Source organism: Vipera ursinii (assembly GCF_947247035.1).
Source record: "Vipera ursinii genome assembly, chromosome: Z".
Taxonomy (NCBI): Eukaryota; Metazoa; Chordata; class Lepidosauria; order Squamata; family Viperidae; genus Vipera; species Vipera ursinii.
This window is the reverse complement of record NC_139517.1, coordinates 124,561,248-124,586,472: the sequence shown is the minus strand read 5'-3', so window position 1 is coordinate 124,586,472 and position 25,225 is coordinate 124,561,248. Positions and strand designations below refer to the sequence as shown.

General features: G+C 46.4%; 1 protein-coding gene across 3 annotated transcripts in view; it reads left to right on the top strand.

Annotated features, from left to right (window-relative positions):
* Positions 1–25,225, top strand: part of OXSR1 (oxidative stress responsive kinase 1) — a 101,910-nt gene that overhangs the window by 47,335 nt on the left and 29,350 nt on the right. For all 3 annotated transcript variants that reach the window (XR_014494168.1, XM_083377000.1, XM_083376999.1), the window contains exons 5-8: positions 6,534–6,589; positions 10,716–10,825; positions 16,203–16,304; positions 23,499–23,632. Coding sequence is in view for 2 of the 3 variants with exons in the window: in XM_083377000.1 (XP_083233126.1) it covers positions 6,534–6,589; positions 10,716–10,825; positions 16,203–16,304; positions 23,499–23,632 (402 nt within the window). In the remaining variant the exon portion in view is untranslated. The remainder of the gene's footprint in view (positions 1–6,533; positions 6,590–10,715; positions 10,826–16,202; positions 16,305–23,498; positions 23,633–25,225) is intronic.

The window sequence follows — 25,225 nt, the reverse complement described above, 5'->3', positions numbered from 1 at the left end:
TGGCTTCCAGTTGCCTTCCGGGTGAAATTCAAGGTGCTAGTGATGACATACAAAGCCCTACATGGCATGCGTCCAGAATACCTACGGGAGCACCTACTGCCAGCGTCAACACCCCTCCGTCCTGTGCGTTCCCACAGAGAGGGCCTCCTCAGGGTACCACCGGTCAGAGAATGCCAGCTGGTGACCCCCAGGGGGAGAGCATTCTCGGTGGGTGCGCCAATCCTCTGGAACCGCTTACCAGCCGAAATCCGGATGGCCCCCGACCTTCGCACCTTTCGGCGAGATTTAAAAACCTATCTATTCCAGCAAGCTGGCCTGGCCTGATAGATTTGGGGTTTTATTTGTAGATCTGGGGTTTTATTTGTTTTATTGTTGGTTTATTGTATACTTACTTTGCTCTGTACGCCGCCCTGAGTCCTCCGGGAGAAGGGCGGTATATAAAACGAATAAATAAATAATAAATAAATAAATAAATAAAAGAGCCGAGGTTGCCTACCCCTGGTATAGAGTCTCCTGCTCAAGTAGAGGGTTGGTCTAGATGACCTTAAAGGTCCCTTCCAGCTCTGTGATTCTATGATCTGCGTTGCATAAAGACTTTTAGGGCTCCTGTCCAACACTTCACACATCTTCTCTCTTTCTGGATGAACCGTTTTCCCGATGCAGCAGGGTACCAAAAGCAGCACTGTGGATCCCTGTTTTTGTAAGAGGGCCATGTTGGGTTCTCTAGTTTTCCGAATACGCCAGGAAATGATATCCTTATTACAATGGCTAATGCTCACTTAGAAGAGAAGGAAAAGGGTGTATTTGGAGACGGCACTGGGGTTGGCTCAGATGGTGCTCACATAATTTTGATATCTGTGTGAGAGAGATATGATTGCGTGGGGTTACTCCAGTGTAAAAGAACCGTTCAGCTGAATGCAAGTAAGACTTCTTTGTTGCAGAGGCCCTAAGGATTATGATGGTGGCATAACTTTCCTTTGGAGAAGTGCCTAGGGCAGGGGTGTCAAACTCAATTTCATTGAGGGCGGCATCAGCATTGCGGTTGCCCTCAGGGGGCCGGGTGGGTGTGGCCTGGGTGGGCGTGGCTAGAGTGCGTATGGCCTACTGGGTGGGCATGACCAGCTCTACATCGTCTGCATCAAGGGTGCCTATGGGGGCCTGGGCAGGAGTGGGACAGATCTGGGGGTCTCTGGCAGGAGGAGGGTCTCTGGGCCAGGGCCAAGGCAGTGGGGGCCGTTCCCTCACTGTTTCCAGGATGGCTTCGCGGGCCGCATGAAACCACTTCACGGGCCGGATCTGGCCCCCGGGCCTTGTGTTTGACATGTCTGGCCTAGGGCCATGGTGGGTGGGAGGGGAAGGAAATAAAAAACAAGTCATAAGTCACTTTTTTCAATGGTGTTCTAACTTTGAACAGTCACTCAATGAGCTGTTATAAGTCGAGGATTTTCTGCCCTTGGAGAATACCAGAAAACTGCCAGGGCAAACTATGAGAATGTGTAGCAAACCCGACACACCTAGCTGGGTCATGAAACATCTGCAAGAAAACCACCCAGCTCAGAGAGCACCAAGGAGCCCACAGTTCAGCCCTGAGCTACAAATATTTTCTTTTCTTTCTTCCCAGAAAAATTGGTCCTCAAACACTCTCATTAATTTTCAAGAGAATCTTAGGACCTAGCTTGAATGGGTAGTAATTTAATACAGGTAGTCCTTGGGTTACAACCGTTTGTTTAGCGACTCTTCAAAGTAACAGTGGCATTGAAAAAAGTGACCTCTGGCCAACTGTTGCAGCATCCATCCCTATGGTCACCTGATCAGAGTTGGGTGTTCGGCAACCAGCATGCATTTATGTCGGTTGCAACATCCCAGCATCCCCTGGGTCATGTGATTGCCATTAGTGACCTTCCCAACCTGGTTAATGCCTTCCCCTGCAGTGTAAAGCTAGTCCTCCAGTTTCAAGCACAATTGAGCCAAAAATGTATGTTGCTAAGTGAGAAATTTGTTAAGTGAGTGTTGCCCCATTTTACAACTTTTCTGGCCACATGTGTTAAGTGAATCACTGCAGTTGTTAAATTAGTAACACCGTGGTCAAGTGAATCTTGCTTTCCCATTGATTTTGCTTGCCAGAAGATCACAAAAGGTGATCACATGACTCACAGACACTACAACCATCATAACTATGAGCCAGCTGTCAAGCATCCGAATATAAATCACACGACCATGAGGGTGCCGCGACGGTCATACGTGTGAAAAACAGCCATAAGTCACTTTTTTCCAGTGCGGTTGTAATGTTGAATGGTCACTAAATGATCTTTTGTAAGTTGAGGATTACCTGTATAGATGATACTGAGAACAGAAGGGCTTAAGTGAAGGTCACTCTTTTCAATATAAGTCAGTATGGCCGCCTTAAGTGGCATTCATGGAAGCTTAAGTCAAACTTTCTTTGGGAAAAATTCAATTCATGGTAACTTCATTGGTATACCACCATACTTTTCTTAGAAATGATTTGCCAAGAAATTGGTTGGCATCTGCCTTCTTCCCATTCTAGCCTACAACTCTCAGATATCCTGATGGTTTCCCATCCCTTAATTACCAGATCTGAGTGCCTTAATGTTTCTTAGTTGGGTTATTGCCAGCTTCATGTAATTAGTTAATGTAATTTCATTAGCGACAGTATAAAAATGACTGGCCATTCTCTTCTTCCAGGGTGTTCATTTGATTTCTAAAACTTCCTAACAGTAAGAACAATTAATCAGTGGAGCGACTTGCCTCTAGAATTTGTGGGTGCTCCAAGCCTTAGTTCATTATGAGCCTTAGCTTTCCTCACTTCATCTTTGCAATGCCTTTACAATGCCTTGGTAAGGCCACACCTGGAATACTGCATCCAGTTTTGGTCACCACGATGTAAAAAAAGATGTTGAGACTCTAGAAAGAGTGCAGAGAAGACCAACAAAGATGATTGGGGGACTGGAGGCTAAAACATATAGGGAACGGTTGCTGGAATTGGGTATGTCTACTCTAGTTTAACGAAGAGAAGGATGAGGGGGGACATGACAGCAATGTTCCAATATCTCAGGGGCTGCCCCAAAGAAGAAGGGGTCAATCTCTTCTCCAAAGCACCTGAAGGCAGGACAAGAAGCAACGGATGGAAACTAGTCAAGGAGAGAAGCAACCTAGAACTAAGGAGAAATTTCCTGACAGAACAATTAATTGGTGGAACAACCTGCCTCCAGAAGCTCCAACACTGGAAGTTTTAGAGACTGGACAGACATTTGTCCAAAATGGTATAGGATCTCCTGCATAAGTAGGGGGTTGCACTAGAAGACCTCCAAGGTCTATTCCGATTGATTGATTAATTGATTTCCTAGTAGTCTTTTATCCAAGTATTAACCAGGTTTAATCCTGCTTAATTAAAAATTAACCAAGGTCAACTAGGTCCTGCCATTTGTTGAGGTCCAAGGAAGCTGAATGCTGAGATTAACAATCTTCTTTCAAACCTCTGTTCTAGTGTTGGGAAACATCAGGTATATCATTAAATCTGCAGACAAAAATCCGGATATTTTTTTTAAAAGCTTAAAACAGGTACTGCCTCTAGTACAGGTAGTCCTCAACTTATGACCACAATTGAGTCTGAAGTTTCCATTACTAAGCGTTGAATGAGTTTTGCCCCTTTTTACAAACCTTTCTTGCCACAGTTAAGTGGATCACTGCAGTTCTGTAGATAGTAACACGATTGTTAGAGGAGTCCCAGGATACCGCCGCAGCTGTCGTAAATATGAGTCGGTGGCCCACTGTCTGAATTTCGATCACATGATCACAGGGATGCTGCAACGGTCGTAAGTATGAAAAGCGGCCACAGGTCACCTTTTCAGTGCCGTTGTAACTCTGAATGGCCACTAAATGAATGATTGTAAGTGGAGGACAGTGTTTCTCAACAGTGCGGCTCCCCAAATTCAACTCCCAGCATGCTGACTAAGGAATTCTGGGAGTTGAAGTCCACATTTCTTAAAAGTTGCGCTGATCTAGTATGTCAAAGTCAAAGGAAGCCAGGCATCCTGTGAAAATGGAGCTCCCTGCCAGAGCCTTAGTGAAGAGGAAGACTGCGTCAAGGGGTCTTCAAGAGGGCCAGGAGAACAAGAGGGAGGGAAAGAATGGAATGAAATAAAAATAGAGCTGGAAGGGACCTTGGAGGTCTTCTAGTCCAGCCCCCCCCCCCACTCAAGCAGAGAACCGATACCATCTCAGACAAGTGGCTGTCCAGTCTCTATTTAAAAATCTCCAGTGATGAAGCACCCACAACTTCTGGAGGCAAGCTGTTCCCCTGGTTAATTGTCTTCACTGTTTCTCCTTAAAGGAGTTCCCCCCCCCCCGTGTAGTTATTTATTTATTTATTTATTTTTATTTTATTTTATTACATTTATATACCGCCCTTTCCCGAAGGACTCAGGGCGGTTTACAGGGTGATTGAAACAAAAAATACAAAAGTTAAAAACAATTTTAAAAAATTATAAAAAAAACAATTTAAAAAAATTATAAAAACGGAAATGCTTTCTCGTTTGCCAAATCCTCTAACCTTTACCAGAAGAGGAAATACGTTCAATGACCCGTTAGTTGTATGTGTGTTTACGTCTGCTTCCTAATAGCCCTTTGCTATATGGATAGTCCTTGACTTACAGCAGCGTGTTTAGTGACCGTTCGCTATGGCCACTTTTCACACTTAACGACCGTTTGCAGCATCCCTGCGGTCACGTGATTTAGATTTGGATGTTTGACAAGTGGTTCACCTTTATGAAGGTCGCAGTGTCCCGGGGCCAGGTGATTCCCCTTTTGCGGCCTTGTGACAAGCTAAGTCAGTGGGGCAGCCAGATGGATTTACTGATTCAACACCTGAAGTGTTTCACTCTGGGAAGAAAAGACGTAAAATGAGGCAAAACTCAATAAATTTCTCACTTAGCAACATAAATTTTGGGCTCAATTGTGGTCGTACATCGAGGGTGACCTGCAGCTTGTTTCAAAGATTTTTATTTTTTATTTTATTTTTATTTTAATTCCATTTATATCCCGCCCTTCTCCGAAGACTCAGGGCGGCTTACAAGCTTAGCAGTAGCCTTCATTCTATGGATATGCCTGCTTATTAGGGCTTTCACACACACACCCCAAGCGGCATTATTACAAAGTCAGCTTATTGCCCCCAACAATCTGGGACCTCATTTCACCTACCTGGGAAGGATGGAAGGCTGAGTCAACCTTGAGCCTGGTGGGACTCGAACCTGCACTAATTGCAGGCAGCTGGTGTTACTTTAAGGAGGCATTAGCCCACTGCTCCACCAAGGCTTGCATTTGCAACTGCAGTAGCAAATTTGTCAGTTGTTAAGACAGCTGACCTGTTCATCTATCAAACACTGGACCTTGGCCCAACTCAGGGTTTTTGAACCGTAGCCTTTCCCAAGACATTTTTCTGTCAAAGGCTGGGTTGTTACTTAATGCCTAGAGAACATTATGCTTGGGTCGTTGTTTTGGCAGCAGCTGGACAACTCCTAGAGTTTTTCCAAGATGTAGAAACCTCCGTCTGGCGGCAGGATCGGATCCAGAATCATCTTCAGGGACAACGTATTTGCCAACGAATCCATTCTTTTTTGCCGGCTTGGACTCTTGTAGGGTTTAGCTAGACCTCGATTTATGATCACCATGGAACCCAAAATTTCCATTGCTAAGTAAGACAGTTGTTGGGTGACTTTAGTCCCGTTTTACTTGCCACAATTGTGAAGTGAATGTCTTGGTGGAGCAGTGGGCTGATGCCTCCTTAAGTAACACCAGCTGCCTGCAATTAGTGCAGGTTCGAGTCCCACCAGGCTCAAGGTTGACTCAGCCTTCCATCCTTCCCAGGTAGGTAAAATGAGGACCCAGATTGTGGGGGACAATTAAGCTGACTTTGTAATAATGCCGCTTGGGGTGTGCGTGAAAGCCCTAATAAGCAGGCATATACATAGAATGAAGGCTACTGCTAAGCTTGTAAGCCGCCCTGAGTCTTCGGAGAAGGGCGGGATATAAATGGAATAAAAATAAAAATAAATAAATAAATAAGTTGGTAACCCAGTTGTTAAGTGAATCTGGCTTGCCCGTTGGCTTTTCTTGTCAGAAAGTTGCCAAAGATGATCACGTGACCCAGGAATACTGCAAGCGTCATAAATATGTCTTTTCTCCAGTGCCGTTGTAACTTCAAACACCAAACACCCACATTTTGACACTGCAATGGTCATCAATGCTTAGAGCAGTCATAGTGCTGATTTTGATTTAAGAAAGCATTGCTTTTGCTTGACACGATGGGAAGGAAACACAGAATCTGCATCTCATACTCATGGCTATATTTTCTTTCTTTCTTTCTTTCTTTCTTTCTTTCTTTCTTTCTTTCTTTCTTTCTTTCTTTCTTTTTCTCTCTCTTTCTTCTTTCTTTCTTTCTTTCTTTCTTTCTTTCTTTCTTTCTTTCTTTCTTTCTTTCTTTCTTTCCTTCTTTCCTTCTTTCCTTCCTTCCCTAGGGATGTGAAAGCTGGCAATATCCTACTGGGAGAAGATGGGTCAGTCCAGATTGCCGGTGAGTACCAAATCTTTGGAGGGAGTCCAAACAAAAGCAGCTCTGAATTGTCTGACTAAGTAGGTTCACCTTAACACGTGTCTCCTTTCCCAACTTGGGGGTGGGGTGGGGTGGGGTCGACAATTTACCGGAGTTGGGCAGCATGAAGAGATTTTCCATGTAAAAATTCTCAACTGCTCAATCTAAATTCAGCGATGGTTATTCTGAGACTATGCCTTGTTAGCAGGACATCATCTAGAGAAACATGTTTGCCGTAGCCCTTTTGTCTTTCTCCTTTTTCTACAACCCATTTGTGCCTCAGTTTCACCTTGGTGAATTTGGAATAGGTTGAGGGATTTTGTGCACTCGAGTTTTCTTCGGTTGGTGTGGAGGACTGCACTGCACTCCTTAGCTTCTGCTATACTAATTTACAGGCCACACACAACTCTTTATTTTTATCAGAGGCCCGTAGTTCCTAGCTTTCCACTCTCGCTCTCTGTCATTTAAACCAGGAGTCCCTAACCCCCACACCGTGGCCCACTACCGGGCCATGACTTATTCGCAGCTGAGTCACGTGAGCGGTGGGCCAGTGCACATGTGTGCGTGCAGCTTGACTCATGTGAGCAGTGGGCCAATGTGCCCATGCATGCACAGGCAGCTCAACTTGCAGTCCAGCTGTTTGTGCATTTGCATGCGGTCCGGCTCGCCACTCACTTGAGACGAACTGCACACATGTGTGCACTGGTCTGCTGTGACTCTTCTCCTCCCAGCCTTCCTTCCTTCCTTCCTTCCTCCCTTCCTTCCTTCCTTCCTTCCTTCCTTCCTCCCTCCCTCCCTCCCTCCCTCTCAAAACCAACTTTGTACATTTCAGGATTTTGTAACAGAGCTGTTCCACAGATTCTTTATAATCAAGAGTGTGTCTTTTTAATTGCCTTTCTTTCATTTTTAATCACAACCGTTTATTAGCTTAAGAGCCACAACCACCTTGGGCTGTAGTATAAATTAGAGCAACTCGTCCCTTCTGTTTCATTGACTTCCAAGCTCTTCTAACTGTGTGAGATCATCTCAAGGGGCATCCAAAACCTTCCGATTTGTCTTTATTAAGCTGACTCCTGAATGCTTATTGATGCCTTCGCTGGAAATTCATTGTCCCCAGCCTGGAGGGAGCTATGTTGTGTCCGAAATTGGCAACTTTGTCTGCATCTTATTCTTCCATGCTTTGTTATCGTTTCTAAAACCGTTGGACATCCCCTGCGTGTTGTATTCAGATAAAAGTAGGGAATTGTTCCTGTTGGATGATTAATCAGTTGCATGAAAGCCACGATAGAAACGCCACTAAGTTCATTTATGCAGAATACCAGAGGGGATCTTCAGCTCACCTTGTCAGTTTTATAGATGTTTTTTAATTCATCATTTTAAAGATGGTCTTGGAAAAGGTGTTGAAGTCTTTCAGCATTATGTAGTTGGAACATCTCTTGCAGTATTGTTTCCTTTTGACAGTGGCAAAAAAGGAGAAAAACCTTGCATACCGGTAGTCTTCGGCTTACAATAGTTCATTTAGTGACTTTTCAAAGTTACAACAACACTGGAAAAAGTGACTTATGACCATTTTTCATACTTACAACCATTGCAGCACCCCCATGGTCACCTGATCAAAATTCAGACGCTTGGCGACTGACATGTATTTATGACGGTCACAGTGTCCCAGGGCCATATGATCTCCTTTTGTGACCTTCTGACAAGCAAAGTCAATGAGGAAGCCAGACTCACTCAACAACCGTGTTACTCATTTAACAACTGCAGAGATTCACTTAACAAATGTAGCAGGAAAAGTCATAACAAATTTTATCATTTAGCAACATAAATTCTGGACTCAATTGTGGTCGTAACTCGAGGACTGCTGATTAAAAAGACCTTGCAAATGTGTTTTAACTTCTCTCAGAAATTCAGACTTTGTTTTTGGCTTGGCAGATCAATTCAGTGTTATTTTAATAGACACATGGAATATGGCAAAATGCCCATATGAAAAATTGGAGAGTTGTGTTTAAAGAACCTATATAGCATAAATGCACATGCATGATTCTTAATTTCTGGAGGTAGCAAGATGGTGGAATGTGTTTCCAATGACCAAAATACAGGTAGTCCTCAACATATGATCCTAATGAAATCTGCCTATTACAGTCTTCTATTGGGACACTCATAAAATGGGTCAGTCACGTGACCACCCAATTTTACAACCTTCTTTGTGGCAGTCATTAGGTGGACTTACTGGCTCTTAAGCAAGTACAGCAAGCAAAACCAGTGACTGACCGTGGACCCAGTTTTGCTGAAAACCAGAAAGGTTGGGTTTTGACAAAATTGTCATAAAGCACAATCGTGTGACTGTGGGATGCTGCAAAGGGTGAGAACTTTGGTCATGTGACTGCAGAGGGACTTGAATGTCAGAACTTCAGAACCTGATTGTAAATAGCCCCCAGGTAGATGGGTAAGCACTTCGAATGGCTATTAAGCGGTCAGTTGAAAGTCAAGGACTTCCTGCAGGAAAAACATAATTGCCTGTTGGACTTCTTCCTTTGCTCTGAACGAATTTCATGCTCAAGTAGAAGTGCAAAAATCACACGTCACCTTAGAGTCATGTCCAAACCCAGCCATTGGGGGACTTGCAAATCGTTGCTTGCAATGTTCTGTTTTGTGTGACCATGTTAAGATGTGTGGACTTCAATTCCCAGAATTCAGCTCCCAGCAACGTCTCTGCAGAATTCTGGGAGTTGAAGTCCACACATCTTAAGGTTGCTGAGGTCAAGAAACTTGGACTTAGATCCTTGTGGCTTATTCAGCAAACCATGGTTAAAACAGGCCAGTTGCCCTGTTGCATGTCTGGATATTCCACGGTAGGCCCATGAAAATTAACAGGAAACAAGGTAGAATCCTGGTCTCCCTTAGGACTTTCTGATCTCTGTTCCACAATCATTTTCCTGTTTGCTTGCACCTACCTACTTGCTTGCTCGTATTTCAGATGGAACTGCATTTTCTTCCCCACCCCCACCCCAAATAAAAACTGGGAAGAATTTGTAAGATGACCAGTCTGGGTCAGTCTCTGAATTTCCTGGAAATCCATCCAGGACAGCATATTGGCAGATGTAAAAACAAGCTCGGGAAGAGAAATAACAATACTCGCATTCCTTTCATATCTTGTGGTTTAGATTTCTCTCTTCCCAACAACAGGTGGAGCAGATTCGACAACAACTAAAGCAACACAAAAGCAAGGGTTTCAGAACAGCCAGAATATTTTGTTCTGTTCTGTTTTGTTATTTTCTGTTTTTTATTTTTTTTTTATTTTTAAATTTTTATTTTATTTTATTCTTTTAATTTTATTATTTTATTATTTGACAAATAACCCAAGGCAGTAGGGTAGGAATAACAAAACTACACCCTGATCAACAATCTTACACATTTGGCCATTGGATGCCTTCCAGCAAACATTTCAGTCTTTGCGATCACAAGGACATTTCTACATGTGGTATATGGTATCGGCCTTGGCCTTGATGACTTGTACTATTTGTTGTTTATTTTCTTAATATTCATTTTTAGTTTCATGATGCTAAGTCACGGGTGGGGAATACGGCCCCTTTATGATTTGTGGACTTCCAACAGCCGGAGGAATTCTAGGAGCTGAAGTCCACAAGTCATCATATAGGGCAGACATGTCAAACACAAGGCCCGGGGGCCGGATCTGGCCCGCGAAGCCATCCTGGAAACAGTGAGGGAACGGCCCCCACTGCCTTGGCCCTGGCCCAGAGACCCTCCTTCTTCCAGAGACCCTCAGATCTGTCCCACTCCTGCCCAGGCCCCCATAGGCACCCTTGATGCGAACGATGTAGAGCTGGCCACGCCCACCCAGTAGGCCATATGCACTCTAGCCACACCCACCCAGTAGGCCACGCCCACCCTGGCCACACCCACCCGGCCCCTTGAGGGCAACCACAATGTTGATGCGGCCCTCAATGAAATTGAGTTTGACACCCCTGATATAGGGGCTTAGTTCCCCACCTAAGTCATAGCTTTTGCTTTTTTAAAAAAAAAACCCATGCCAAAAGAGAATGCTTCCTTTTCAACCGCTTTTTTTTTTGTGTGTTTTGGTGTTCAGATTTCGGCGTAAGTGCTTTCTTAGCTACCGGTGGGGACATAACACGGAACAAAGTGAGGAAAACCTTTGTGGGCACCCCTTGCTGGATGGCCCCCGAAGTGATGGAGCAGGTAAGAATAAAGAGAATAGAATAGAATATTCTTTATTGGCCAAGTGTGATTGGACACACAAACAAGGAATTTGTCTTCGTTGCACCAGGTCTCGCTGTACATACAGGCATCAAGTGGTAAATCATGATCCTAATCATAAAATACAATAATCACAAATCATAGATGTAAACACAAAGGGATAGTCATAAGATGCTAAAGGTCATAGGAAAGATGAGACGGGTAACAATAATACAGCTATCCATGTGGTTTGGTATCCATGGCTGGCTGGGGAATTTGGGAGTTCACAAGTCTTAAAGTCCACAAGTCTTAAAGTGGCCAAGTTTGAGGACCCAGTCCTCAAGAAACCATCCTTGTGTCTAGTGGTTTCGCCGTGCAGTGCCCTATAGCGTCGTCTTGAGGGGAGAGGTAGAAACAGGTTATGTCCAAGATGTGAGGGATCTGTAGATATTTTCTCAGCCCTCTTTTCTGACCCGTGCAGTATACAGTCTGCGATATAAATTGGAACATGCTTTTATTGAGCACTGAAATTTCAAGTATAAGTAGTCCACAACTTATAGCCTCAAATGGGACTAGAACTTTCATTGCTAAGCAAGGCAGTTGCTAAATGAGCTCCTGATTTTACGACTTTTTTTGCCATAATTGTTAAGTGAATCACTTGCAGGTGAGCGAATCACACAGTTAAGCGAATCTGGCTTCCCCGGTTGACTGTGCTTGTCAGAAGCTGACTGGGAAGGTCGGAGGCAGCATTCACATAACCCTGGAACACTGCAGTTGTTGTAAATACACGTTGATTGCCAAATGCCTGAATTTTGGTCATGAGACAGTCCCTAGGTTGCCTTTTTTCACTGATGTTGACTTTGAAATGGTTCGCTAAACAAACGGTTGTAAGTCAAGGACTACCTGTATGGTAAGTCTGTAACTCAGCCCAATGTTTCTCAATTCTCAGCAACTTTAGGATTGATATGAGCCCTACAAGGCAGATCAGACTAGGAAACCAATGAAATATAAGTTAGAAATACTTTTATTGTTAACAACCGTAGTGACAGAATCTGGCAAGTCTGAATGAGCTCCCCCTTCCTCACTTTGTGTGAATTAGGGAGCGGCTTGTATTCTCAAGTTACTTTCTTTTTCTGGACCCAGACCCTCTTTAGTGACTGTTGCCATGATAACGGCTCTTCCTTCCGTCCTCAGGACCATTCTCTTATGCTCGTCCACAGTGTGCACGTCAGGTTCTTTAGCTAGAAACCCGAAACAATATTTTTCTAAGCAGGATTCTCACACTTTTCTCTAACAAGATTTGTTGAGATGCAACTGGTCACGTTGCACGAGTTCCAGCAGCGAAGCATCCCCCCAGTTAGAGACAACATAGATTTATGTAAATTAGGAGTTTTTATTTGAGATCCTGGAAAGAAGCAGGCCCTTTATTCAAAAAGAAGCTTGCAGCTGGTCCTTCATTTACAGGTATGACTTAGGACTGGAATTGAGCCCAAGGTTTATGTTGCTCAGTGAGAAATTTGTTGAGTTTTGCCCCATTTCTTGCCACAATTCTTAAGTGAATCACTGAAGTTGTTAAGTTAGTAACGAGGTTGTTAAATGAATCTGGCTTCCCCACACTGACTTTGCTTATCGGAAGGTCACAAAAGGGCGTCACTCGACCCCGGGGTCACTGCAACTGTCTTCCGGGTGAGATTCAAGGTACTGGTAATGGTGTTTAAGGCCCTACATGGCATGGGTCCGGAGTACCTTAGGGAGCACCTGCTGCCGGCGTCAACTTCCCTCCGCCCTGTGCGCTTCCACAGAGAGGGCCTCCTCAGGGTGCCACCGGTCAGAGAATGTCGGTTGGTGGCCCCCAGGGGGAGGGCCTTCTCTGTGGGCGCCCCGGAGCTATGGAATCGGTTGCCGGTTGAGCTCCGGATGGCGCCCGATCTTTGCTCCTTCCGTCGCAATCTGAAGACACATTTATTTGAACAAGCCAGCTTGGCCTGATGGGGGATGGGTGGGGTTTTTTATTGTTACTTTAATATTTGTATTTACTGTTTTTAGTGGGCATATATTTAATCCTTCTTAACTTTTGTATTTTTGTATTTTTTTATATGTCTGCCTTGTTCACCGCCCTGAGTCCTTCGGGAGAAGGGCGGTATATAAATAAAATTATTATTATTATTATTATTATTATTATTATTATTATTATTATTATTATTATTATTATTATTTATAAGTACATGTCAGTTGCCAGGCGCTCTTAATTTTGATCCCATGACCACAGAGATGCTGCAACGTTTGTAAGTGTGAAAACGGTCACAAGTCAGAGCTGCTGTAACTTTGAACGGTCACCGAATGAATGATTCTTAATGGAGGACTCCCTGTAAAACTCTACAGAACATTTATCTGTTTAAGAAACAACTTTTACAACTTTGACAATGAGTTTCCTTTGAAAGAATTTCTTTCACGCTTTTCTAGGTCTGTTTCTTCCCAGTCTGCCAGCCATGGCTGAAACAATAACCTATTGACCATTGTAAAGGCCAGGGCAGGGGTGAGACTGAGATTGTGAAACAGCCTGAGAAGGAGAAAGCCATTGTTTAGCCATTAACTGGGTGACACCCCCCACCGTGCATGTCACACCTTTCCCAGTTAACAGAGTTTGGCTTCAGTTAATGTAAATGTTTGTGGTCACAAGAGAGAGCAGTTGGTACGCGAAGAGACAGAGGCAAGTTTAAAATGTAAGCCTAAATAAGAAGAGTTCAGAATACTGTACAATTAGCCCTCAACCTACGACCGTAATTGAGCCCAAAATTTCTGTGGCTAAATTAGATAGTTCTTAAGCGGATTTTGCCCGATTTTACGACCTTTCTCGCCAGAGTTGTTAAGTCAATCACTGCAGTTGTTGAGTTAGTAAATGAATCTGGGTTCCCCATTGATTTTGCTTGTCAGATGGTTGCAGAAAAAAATAAAGGGGAATCACATGACCCTAGAACACTGGAACTGCTATAAATATGAGTCAGTTGGCCAGGGTCTGAATTTTGATGGCGTGAGTGACCATGGGGAGGCCATAATGTGAAAAATGTCCATCAACACCACCACCCCCACACACACACATACGCACATTTTGGGTGCTCAGCAACTGGCCCACATTTATGTGCTTTGCAGCATGCTGCTGTCACACGACCATGATTTATGGCATTTTTGTTGAAACCTGGCATTTCCAATTTTCAGCCAAACATCCCATAGCAAGATTCAAGGTGCTGGTTCTTACCTATAAAGCCCTACATGGCTTAGGCCCAGGAGATTTGCAGGACTGTCTGCTGCCAGGAACGACCTCCCATCGCCCAGTGCGCTCACACAGGGAGGGCCTCCTCAGGGTGCCGTCGGCTAGACAATGTCGGCTGGCGACCCCCAGGGGGAGGGCCTTCTCTGTGGGAGCACCAGCCCTTTGGAACCAACTCCCCCTTGAGCTTTGGATGGCCCCGGACCTCCGGTCCTTTCGTTGTGACCTTAAGACATATCTTTTCCAACAGGCCGACCTGGACTGATGATAATGGGGTTTTTAAGTAGAATATTTTTAATATTTTATCATTGGGGCTTGTTAGTTTAATCTTTTTTAACATTTGTATTATTGTGTTTTATTGTTCTTAGCCGCCCTGAGTCCTTCGGGAGATAGGGCGGCATATAAGTCCATACATACATACATACATAATAAAAATAAATAAATAAATTTAATTAATTAATTAATTAATTAAAAGTTTGCTTAACAACCACAAATTCACTTAACAACCATGGTGATTTTCTTAGTGGCCACTACAAAACAGGTTGTAAACTCAACCCACTTTCCAACCATCATGGTCTTAGGCTAAGGACTATCTATAGAAAGTTTGTGCTCCAACTTTCTCAACTGGATGTTTTCTGTATGTACAGGTAGTCCTCAACTTACAACAGTTCATTTAGTGACCGTTTGAAGTTACAACGGCGCTGAAAAATGGCACTGATCCTTTTTCACCTTTACGACTATTACAGCATCCCCACGGTCCTGTGATCAAAATTCAGACGCTTGACCACTGACTCGTGTTTATGACGGTTGCAGTGTCATGTGATTCCCCTTTTGCGACCTTCTGACAAGCAAAGTCACTGAGAAAGCCGGATTCACTTCACAACCATGTTATACTAACTTAACAACTGTGGCAAAAAAAAGGTCGTAAAATGAGGCAAAATTCACTTAACAACTGCCTTGTTTAGTAACAGAAATTTGGGGCTCAGTTGTGGTCATAAGTTGAGAACTACTTGTATTTGACCATAATTGTCATTGCCGTCAGCCACAGAGGTGCTGGATGCCATAGCCATCCAACTTCCAGGAGGGTTTGCAGAAGCAATCATGGGCTGTAATGAATCGGACCAGACTAAGAGAGCCCTATTTCAGACAACCGTTCACGATACCTTGCTGCAAAGCTGAATTTAGAACAAGATGCATGCACTAAACGGTGGCCTGAATACCGTCTTTCCCTGAAAATAAAACCCTACTCGAAAATAAGCCAAAGCGTGATTTTTCAGGATGCTCGTAATATAAGCCCCGCCCCCAAAATGACCCCCGGTTAAGATGGTCAGCCAGACGGATGCATTTAGTATTGTAATTCCCTGAATATGAACCGTAACCGGAAAATAAGCCCTAATGTGTCTTTTGGAGCAAAACTTAATATAAGACCTGGTCTTATTTTTCAGGAAAACACAGTCGCTGTGTGAATTTTCCAACCAACATTATGAACGTAACTTTTTCTGTCATTCATTCACTTTGTACCTTAACTATTTCTGTGGGAATCGGTCCTGGAATTCAGTTCAAGGAAGTATGGCAGTCTGACTTTACAGTAAAGATAAGGCTTTGGTTCTTGGTTCCTCCCTGCTCAAAATGAAAATAACCTTTGTGGTGGCCAAGTAATGTGGTCATGTGACATCTCGCTTTGCAACCACTTCACTTAATGACTGAAACTCTGTTCCCCGTTGTGACAAGTTGAGGACTACTTGTATTGTGGGAAGCTAAAATCTCTTTGCTTTGGAAGAATTGGTTCAACTTCAGTTCTGAGTTAACGAGATCGCAGAATTCAGCGATATTTGAAAAGTACATGATTTTCCAATACGCCCAGGCGTTAGTTTATTCCTCTCATTTGACTAAAGTCTTTGTAATATTTTTCCTCATGTGAAGAAGAATACAAACTCTGCTATTTTCAGGAGTTGGGTGAGAAATTAGAAGTCTGTTTTAGGTGCCAGATCATAAATGCCTAGAAGGGTTTGGTGAAGGAAGGTTAGCTCCCAAGCATGATTCAGGCAAAATACGTGTGGAATTGGAACAGCTACAATGCCCGTTTTGAAACGAACTTTTCTTACAATGCAGGTGCGGGGGTATGATTTCAAAGCAGACATTTGGAGTTTTGGAATTACAGCAATCGAGTTGGCTACCGGAGCCGCTCCTTATCACAAATACCCACCCATGAAGGTAAGTTACAGATTTACCAGTTCAGATAATTAATTTGACATGAAGTGCCTGCATACAGTCCGAAAAATTGGATTGATCCTCCTAGAAAACGTTATTTCTGATGTAGCTGAATAGTTGGCATGTCCTCCCTTTGCAAACGCGCAAGGAAGTCTGGGGAATTGTTTGGATGTTTAAGAAAAAAGCATATAACAAAAGATAAAATCCTGAAGATAGAATGCAGAACTACCACACCCGTATAATAAACCATTAATTCTCGATTTGTATTCCGGCATGTTTCTGAGAGATTTGTTAAGAGGTCCCTCAATATCATGTTGAATAAGTTTTTCCTTTAAAACAGGAGTCCCCAACCTCTGAGCTATGGTCCAGACCTAGCCTGCGAGTGTGCCCGTGTGAAGCTCCACTTGCACGAGCGGTGGGCAAGCGTTTGCACACGTTAAGCTCCATTTGTTTGAGTGGTGTGCCTGGACCTACGCTTGTGTAGAACTATCCCCTCTCCGCCATCCTTCCCCCTCTCCCTTTCAGCCGCCTGTCTGCAGAACTGGAAAAGTCGGGGACCGCTGCTTTAAAGGAAGCGTTGCTGAGCATTTTGGAGTGTTTTGTCTGTCGACGTGCTGCACACATTTGACCTTCCCCATCCTTGCTTCTTGATTTTGTAATTTTAAAACATTTAATAATCCTGTCTCTTTCTCCTGAACTCTGTTCTCAAACACCTCCCAACGCATAGCCTCTTCCATATGTATCTGGAACCCCCTGCTATATTATAAAGAGATTCATTAACGTTCATTGTGCTTTAGGACAGACAAATCATTCAGCATGCCACAACTGGTACTACTCAAAAAAAAAGTTTTTTTTTTAAAAAAAATAACGTGTACTTGATGGCTGGGCAGGGGCAGAGGCCGTCAATATAAAGTTAATAGAAGGCCTCTGATCGTTTTTTTATCTAAATTTTTATAGGGTTAGGGAGAGGGGTGGGTGATAAGGGTTGTCTGGCTTTGGGGGGTGGCCAATCAACCATGGTTCAGGCCAGACTTGGGTCCGACCGCGCGGTGGGAGAACGGGGTGTCGCTGTCTCCGGAGCTCACGAGCGGGTCGTGGGATTACCAATTCCCACGACGGGGAATGGCAGCAGGCGGATAGACAGGGGGCCGTATCGCTACCGGGAGGGCCATCTCCGCTACTTGCAAGCGGTGAGGCGCTCCGACCCTCTGTTTCTTCCCCGTGGTTCCGGGAGTGAGGATGTGCAGCCTCCTGAGCTCCGGCTGGTGTATCTGAATGCCAGGTCCGTGGTCAACAAAGCTCCCCTCGTTAGGGATTTAGTTGAGGGTGAGCATGCGGACCTGGCCTGCATCACGGAGACCTGGTTGGGCCCAGAGGGTGGGGTCCCTTTGGTTGACCTCTGCCCACCAGGCTTCCGGGTGCTGCACCGGCCACGAGCTCAAGGTAGGGGTGGGGGAGTGGCGGTTGCTATTAGGGAGACCTTATGTCCGCGGGAGACCACCGTTTCTCAGATAGTCGGGTGTGAGTCTCTCTTTGTGAGATTTGGTTCTGGGGCGCAGTTGGGCTTGCTGCTGGCGTACATTTCGCCTAGTCGTACAGCGGCAGCCCTGCCCGAGCTGCTTGATATCCTCTCAGGGTTGGTGGTTGAGTTTCCCAAACTTATAGTTTTGGGAGACTTCAATCTACCATCCCTGGGAGGCTCATCTGAGCTAGCTCGGGAGTTCATGGCTTCCATGACGGCCATGGACCTGACGCAAGTAATTTCTGAACCAACTCATGAGGGAGGCCACACCCTTGATCTGATTTTTTTATCTAGACGGTGGTTGTATGATCTTGGTGGGGGCTCTCCATTTATTATGCCCCTGTCATTGACCGATCATCATCTCCTGCGGATGGTCTTCCGTTTTGCCACCCCCCGCCGTGGGGATACGGAGCCAATCAGATGGTACCGCCCCAGACGCTTAATGGATCCTGATAGATTCCAAGCGGCGCTGGGGTCCCCACCTGCCTCCATTGCTCACAGCTCAGCGGATGCCTTAGTGGAAGCCTGGGAAAGGGCAGCCACTGAGGCACTTGACCGGGTTGTACCCTTGCGGCCCCTGACCCGGCGCAGATCCCAGCGAGCTCCATGGTTTTCCGCGGAGCTCCGGGAGATGAAGCGTCGGAAACGGGGCCTAGAGAGCTGTTGGAGGTCGAGCCGATCCGAACCCGACCGGTTGCGGTTAAGAACCTATATTAGGTCTTATCTCGCAGCGATGAGGGTGGCGAGGTGTAACTACTTCTCTACCCTCATTGCGTCCGCAGATAATCGCCCGGCCGATTAGGGTGACTCGCTCACTTCTTAATCAGGAGGTGAGGGAGGATCCCTTGCAGGGTCGTGCCGAGGAATTTAGTCAACATCTGTCGGATAAAATCGCTCGGATTCGGACCGGTTTGGACTCCAACTGGGCAGAGTCTGGCGATCAGGACACGAGCGGTCTTGTCAATGTTATCTGGGAAGAGTTTGATTCTGTGACCCCTGATGAAGTGGACAGGATTATGGGGAGGCTGAGCTCCTCCACATGTTTGTTGGACCCGTGCCCTTCCTGGCTGGTTTATGCAGCTAGGGAGAGGACACGAGGCTGGCTCCAGGCGGTTATATCTGCTTCTTTGAGTGAGGGTTACTTCCCCACCGTCTTGAAGGAGGCGGTGGTGAGACCTCTCCTCAAGAAGCCTGCCTTGGACCCAGCTGTATTGAACAACTTTCGTCCAGTCTCCAACCTTCGCTTTCTTGCGAAGGTTGTTGAGAGTGTGGTGGCGCATCAGCTCCCTTTGGTCCTGGATGAAGCGGATTATTTGGACCCCTACCAATCGGGTTTCAGGCCCGGGTACAGCACGGAGACGGCATTGGTCGCTCTGGTGAATGATCTCTGGAGGGCTCGGGACAGGGGATATTCCTCTGTCCTAGTCCTATTAGACCTCTCGGCGGCTTTCGATACCATCGACCATGGTATCTTGCTGCGGCGTCTCAGGGGATTGGGAGTGGGAGGCACAGTTCTTCAGTGGTTCTCCTCCTATCTCCTGGGACGTTCGCAGTCGGTGTTGGCAGGGGGGCAGAGATCGGCCCCTAGGTCTCTCGTTTGTGCCTCAGGGGTCGGTTCTCTCGCCTCTCCTGTTCAACATCTATATGAAACCGCTGGGTGAGATCATTCGTGGTTTTGGAGTTGGGTATCATCAATATGCCGATGATACCCAACTTTTCTTTTCGACCCCAAACCACCCCAGTGATGCCCTCGCTGTGATGTCCCGTTGCCTGGAGGCGGTTCGGGTCTGGATGGGGAGGAACAGACTTCAACTCAACCCTGACAAGACTGAGTGGCTGTGCATTCCGGCATCCCGGGACATTCAAAATGTTCCATCTCTTTCTATGGGGGGTGAGCTCTTACGCCCCGTGGATAGGGCTCGCAACTTGGGAGTCCTCCTAGATTCACGGCTTACTCTGGAAGATCATGTGGTGGCCGTGACTAGGGGGGCTTTTGCCCAGGTTCGCCTGGTGCGCCAGTTGCGGCCCTATCTGGACCGGGATGCCCTGTGCACGGTCACTCATGCGCTCGTGACCTCTCGCCTTGACTACTGTAATGCTCTCTACATGGGGCTTCCCTTGAAGACCACTCGGAGACTCCAACTGGTACAGAATGCGGCCGCGAGAGTTGTCTTGGGAGTTTCCCGGTACTCCCATGTTACACCTTTGCTCCGCGAGCTGCATTGGTTACCAGTTGTCTTCCGGGTGAGGTTCAAGGTCTTAGTTATGATCTTTAAGTCCCTACATGGCATGGGTCCGGGTTACCTTGGGGACCACCTGCTGCCGGCTTCAACTCCCCTCCGCCCTGTGCGTTCCCACAGAGAGGGCCTCCTCAGGGTGCCTCCGGTCAGGGAATGCCGACTGGCGGCCCCCAGGGGGAGAGCCTTCTCTGTGGGTGCCCCGGCTTTGTGGAACCAACTGCCGGTGGAGCTCCGGATGGCATCAGACCTCCGAACTTTCCGTCGTGGCCTGAAGACCCATTTATTTGAATTAGCCGGTCTGGCCTGACGGGGGAGCTGGGTTTTAAATTGTTGTTTTAGAATTGTAGTACTGTTTTTTAACTGGGCACTGATTTAATCTTTGTTTTAACTTTTGTATTGTATTGTATTGTTATTTATATGCCCTGTGAACCGCCCTGAGTCCCTAGGGAGAAGGGCGGTATACAAATTAAATAAAACATAAACAAACATAAACATAAACATCATTTGCTGTACTGTGCTCAGAATTGGTGTAAGATATGTATATGTGGGTTCATACAACGGGGAGGTAAAAAAGTGAGAAAAGCCTGCTGTCCCCTTTTTGTACCCGAGTTAGTCCTGGATCCTGACATCTATATGGACAGTTTGGTCTCTTATCTAGTGGCTAAGGTGCCAGGTTAGAAAACATGAGACGGTGAGTTCTAGTCCCACTTTAAGCACGAAAGCCAGTGGGTGACTTTGGCAGTCTCCATCTCTCAGCCCAAAGCGCCTCACAGAGTTGATGTTGTGGGGAAAATAAGAGGAGGAAGAAGTATTAGATATGTTTTCCACCATGGGTTGTTTATAATAAAGGCAGGGTTGGGGGAAGAAAAAGGTTGCTTGGTAACATTTTCAGAAGTGTTTTGCCCTTGCCTTCTCCTTCCTATGACAGAGGGAGACGGAGAGAGAGAGAGAGAGAGAGGGAGGGGGGATAGAGAGAGGGGGGAGAGGGAGAGAGAGAGAGGGAGGGAGGGGGAGAGGGAGGAAGAGACAGGGAGGGAAGAGGGAGGGGGAGAGAGGGAGGAAGAGAAAGAGAGAGAGGCAGGGAGGGAGGAAGAGAGGGAGGGAGGGGGAGAGAAGGAGGAAGAGAGGGAGGGAAGAGGGAGTGGGAGAGAGGGAGGAAGAGAAAGAGAGAGGCAGGGAGGGAGGGAGAAGAAGAGAGGGAGGGGGAGAGAGGGAGGAAGAGAAAGAGAGAGGCAGGGAGGGAGGAAGAGAGGGAGGGAGGGGGAGAGAAGGAGGAAGAGAGGGAGGGAAGAGGGAGTGGGAGAGAGGGAGGAAGAGAAAGAGAGAGGCAGGGAGGGAGGGAGAAGAAGAGAGGGAGGGGGAGAGAGGGAGGAAGAGAAAGAGAGAGGCAGGGAGGGAGGGAGAAGAAGAGAGGGAGGGGGAGAGAGGGAGGAAGAGAAAGAGAGAGACAGGGAGGGAGGGAGAGAGAGGAAGAGGAAGAGGGAAGGGGGAGAGAAGGAGGAAGAGAAAGAGGGAGGGAGGGAGAAGAAGAGAGGGAGGGGGAAAGAGGGAGGAAGAGAAAGAGAGAGGCAGGGAGGGAGAGAGAGGGAGGAAGAGAGAGAGAGACAGGGAGGGAGGGAGAGGAAGAGAGGGAGAGAGGGAGGGAAGAGGAAGAGGGAGGGGGAGAAAGGGAGGGAGAGGAGGAGAGGGAGGGGAAAGAGGGAGGAAGAGAGAGAAGCAGGGAGGGAGGGAGAGGGAGGGAGGAGGAGAGAGAGGAAGAGGGAGGGAGAGAGAGGGGGGAGAGGGAGGGAAGGAGGGAGGGGGAGGAAGAGAGGGAGGAAGAGGAAGAGAGGGAAAGAGGGGGAGAGGGAGGAAGAGGAAGAGAGAGAGGGAGGCAGAGAGAGAGAGGGAGGGAGAGAGAGAGAGGGAGAAGAGAGCTGGTCCAAAGTCACCCAGATGGTTTCATGTTTACGGCAGGACTAGAAGTCACCATCTCCTGGCTTCTAATCCAGCACCTGGCCCATTACACCACTTCGGTTCCTGTGGCCTTAGGATCTAGTCCTCCTAAGCTTAATTCTTCAGCGTCTCAGAAATGAGCTGCAGAGGGCAGCGAGGACCTCTTTCATCCATCTTCTCATTGATTTACAGAGCAACAGTCATAGCACACCTGAACATAAATGCAGAACTAGATCCTTGGGAGAATACAGGTAGTCCTTGACTTACACCCATTTGTTTACTGACCGTTCAAAGTTACAACGGCACAGAAAAAAGTGACTTATGACCGATTTTCACACGATTGTTGCAGCAACGATCATGTGATCAAAATTGGGGCACTTGGCAACTGGCGTGTGTTTATGACAGTTGCACTGTCCTGGGGTCATGTGATCATCATCTGTGACCTGCCCAGCTGGCTTGCGACAATCAAAGTCAATGGCAAAGTCAATTCGCTTAACAACCACATGATTCACTGAACAACTGCAGTGATTCGCTTAACAACTATGGCAAAAAAAGGATGTAAAATTCATGGGCGAAACTCATTTAACAACTGCTTTGCTTAGCAATGGAAATTTTGGGCTCATTTGAGGTCATAAGTTGAGGACTACCTGTGTGGCAATTTGTCCTCCATTGTGGACTTTCTGATATGGGAACAACACAATCCTTGCGATGCAGGGAAGCCAGTTTGTCTCTTTGAGCCCTTATGTATCCTTTCCCAATGTTGGTGGAAAGTGGACAGGTGAGATCTATTTCCTTCACAAGCAACAGTTGCTGCTTGCAAAGAACTGGCAGTTGTCCATCAGATGCTGCAGCACAAGGGTCCCCAACTCTTGCACGAGTGGAACTGTACATGCGTGTACACTGGCCTGCCACTCGCGTGGCCCAGTTTCCTCTCTCCCCCAGCACGGCCACCAAGCTACCTGCTCCCGATGCTCCAGAAGCGGAGCAGTGAGAGCAGAGGGTCAGTGGGACAAATGTGCCCTGCTCAGCTTCAGTGGCTCACCAAGGCTGCCTGCACAGGATCTCTGATCCGTTTTTGGAGCGTCGGGCGGCTTGGGTGAGTGAAGGAGCGCGAGACCGCACCCCCAAAGACTTCTCTGTGCCAAAAGCCTTTGTGAACGGGCGAAAGGCTTTGGGCGAGCGGTCTCTCGCTGCTTCCCGTCGCTCTGCAAAAGCTTTTGGCGTGGAGAAGCCTGAAGCAGCTGTGACTCCAAAGGCGTCTCATCTCTCTTGTGTGAGTGGATCAGCACATGTGTCGATCTTCCACTCCCACAGCCCGGTTCCCCTCTCCCCCACCCCAGCCACGATGCTAAGCCACAAAAGTTGGGCGCCAGTGCCGTGGGACTTCAGGCCAAAAGAGGATCTAGATCTCAAAAGTGGGTGTTTTCACCGTGATTTTTCTCGTTAGCCAATTCAAAATGTTCCTCGATGTTTCTGACGGATGCCATTTTTTTTCCCCAGGTCTTAATGTTGACCCTACAAAATGATCCCCCCTCCTTGGAGACAGGAGTGCAAGACAAGGAGATGCTTAAAAAATACGGGAAGTCATTCAGGAAAATGATTTCGTTGTGCCTGCAGAAAGACCCAGAAAAAAGGTATAAGGCAGGGCCATCTCAACTTGTCCCTTCTCCCTCCCTCTCCCTCTTTAAAATTTATTTATATGAGTTACACCTCCCTTTTCTGCCCATAGACGCATACAAATGCACACAAGTTGCCACATGTGAACAAACCTGGACAAGTTTAAAATCTGATAGGAACAGCTAACATGCCCAGCGAGAAAGGAGACTTTGAGTCCAACATGCGTTTTTTAATCTATGTAGTCATCGACTTACAACAGTTCATGTAGTGACCATTTGAAGTTACAACTGCACTGAAAAAAGTGACTTATGACTGTTTTTCACACTTATGACCGTTGCAGCTTCCTTGGGGGTCATGTGATTTACATTTGGATTCTTGGCTACTGGTTCACGTGTATGACGGTTGCAGTGTCCCAGTGACACGCGATCCGTTTTTGCAACCTTCTGACAAGCAGTCAACGAGGAAGCCAGATTCACTTAACAACCATGTTACTGACTTAACAACTGCAGTGGTTTACTTAACAACTGTGACAAGAAAAGTCATAAAGTGGGGCAAAACTCACTTAACAAATTTCTCATTGGCAACATAATTTTGGGCTCAGTTGTGATCGTAAGTTGAGGACTACCTATAATTTGTGAGCAGCCTTCTCTTGTATAGCTGGCAAAAGGATCTTGAAAAGCGAAGACTTCTTTAAAAGAGTTCCTGCTGGTGAGCAGAATATCTAAAGAAATGTATCCCAAGATAGGCAGTCAGTGTCTGTGGTCTGCAAATTCCCACGTTGGACCTCATATTCTGGCTGCAAACCTAGGGAAGGGGCCGTTTGCCCTTGGATTCTCCTTCTAGACAGACCCAATAGAAAGATAAGAAAATGAAGGTAGAGCTGGATGTTTGAATACTTTATACAGATTTGATCACCACAGTTTAAAAAAGAAGTTGAGACTCTAGAAAGAGTGGAGAGAAGAGCAACAAAGATGATCAGGGCACTGGAGGCTAAAACCTATGAAGAAGAGTTGCAGGAATTGGGTATGTGTAGTTTAGGACGCTGAGCTTGTTGATCAGAAGGTCGGCAGTTTGGCGGGTCGAATCCCGAGTGCCGCGTAACAGAGTGAGCGCCTGTTACTCGTCCCAGCTTCTGCCAACCTAGCAGTTCGAAAGCACGTAAAAATGCAAGTAGTAAAATAGGGACCACTACAGTGGGAAGGTAACAGCGTTCCGTGCGCCTTTGCCGTCTAGTCATGCCGGCCACATGACCACGGAGACGTCCTCGGACAAGCGCTGGCTCTTTGGCTTTGAAACGGAGATGAGCACCAACCCCTAGAGTCGGAAACGACTAGCACGCATGTGCGGGGGAACCTTTACCTTTTTTAGTTTAATGCAAAGAGGGACGGGGGTAACATGAGAACAGTCTTCCAATATTTAAGGGGCTGCCACAAAGAAGAGGGAGCCAGCCGATTCTCCAAAGCACCTGAAGGCAGGACAAGAAACAACCTAGAATTAAGGAGCAATTTCTTGACAGCACAGTTAATCAGTGGAATGTACTTGCCTGCAGAAGTTGTGGGTGCTTCATCACTAGAGGTTTTTACAAGAGATTGGACAACGCTTGGTTTTAA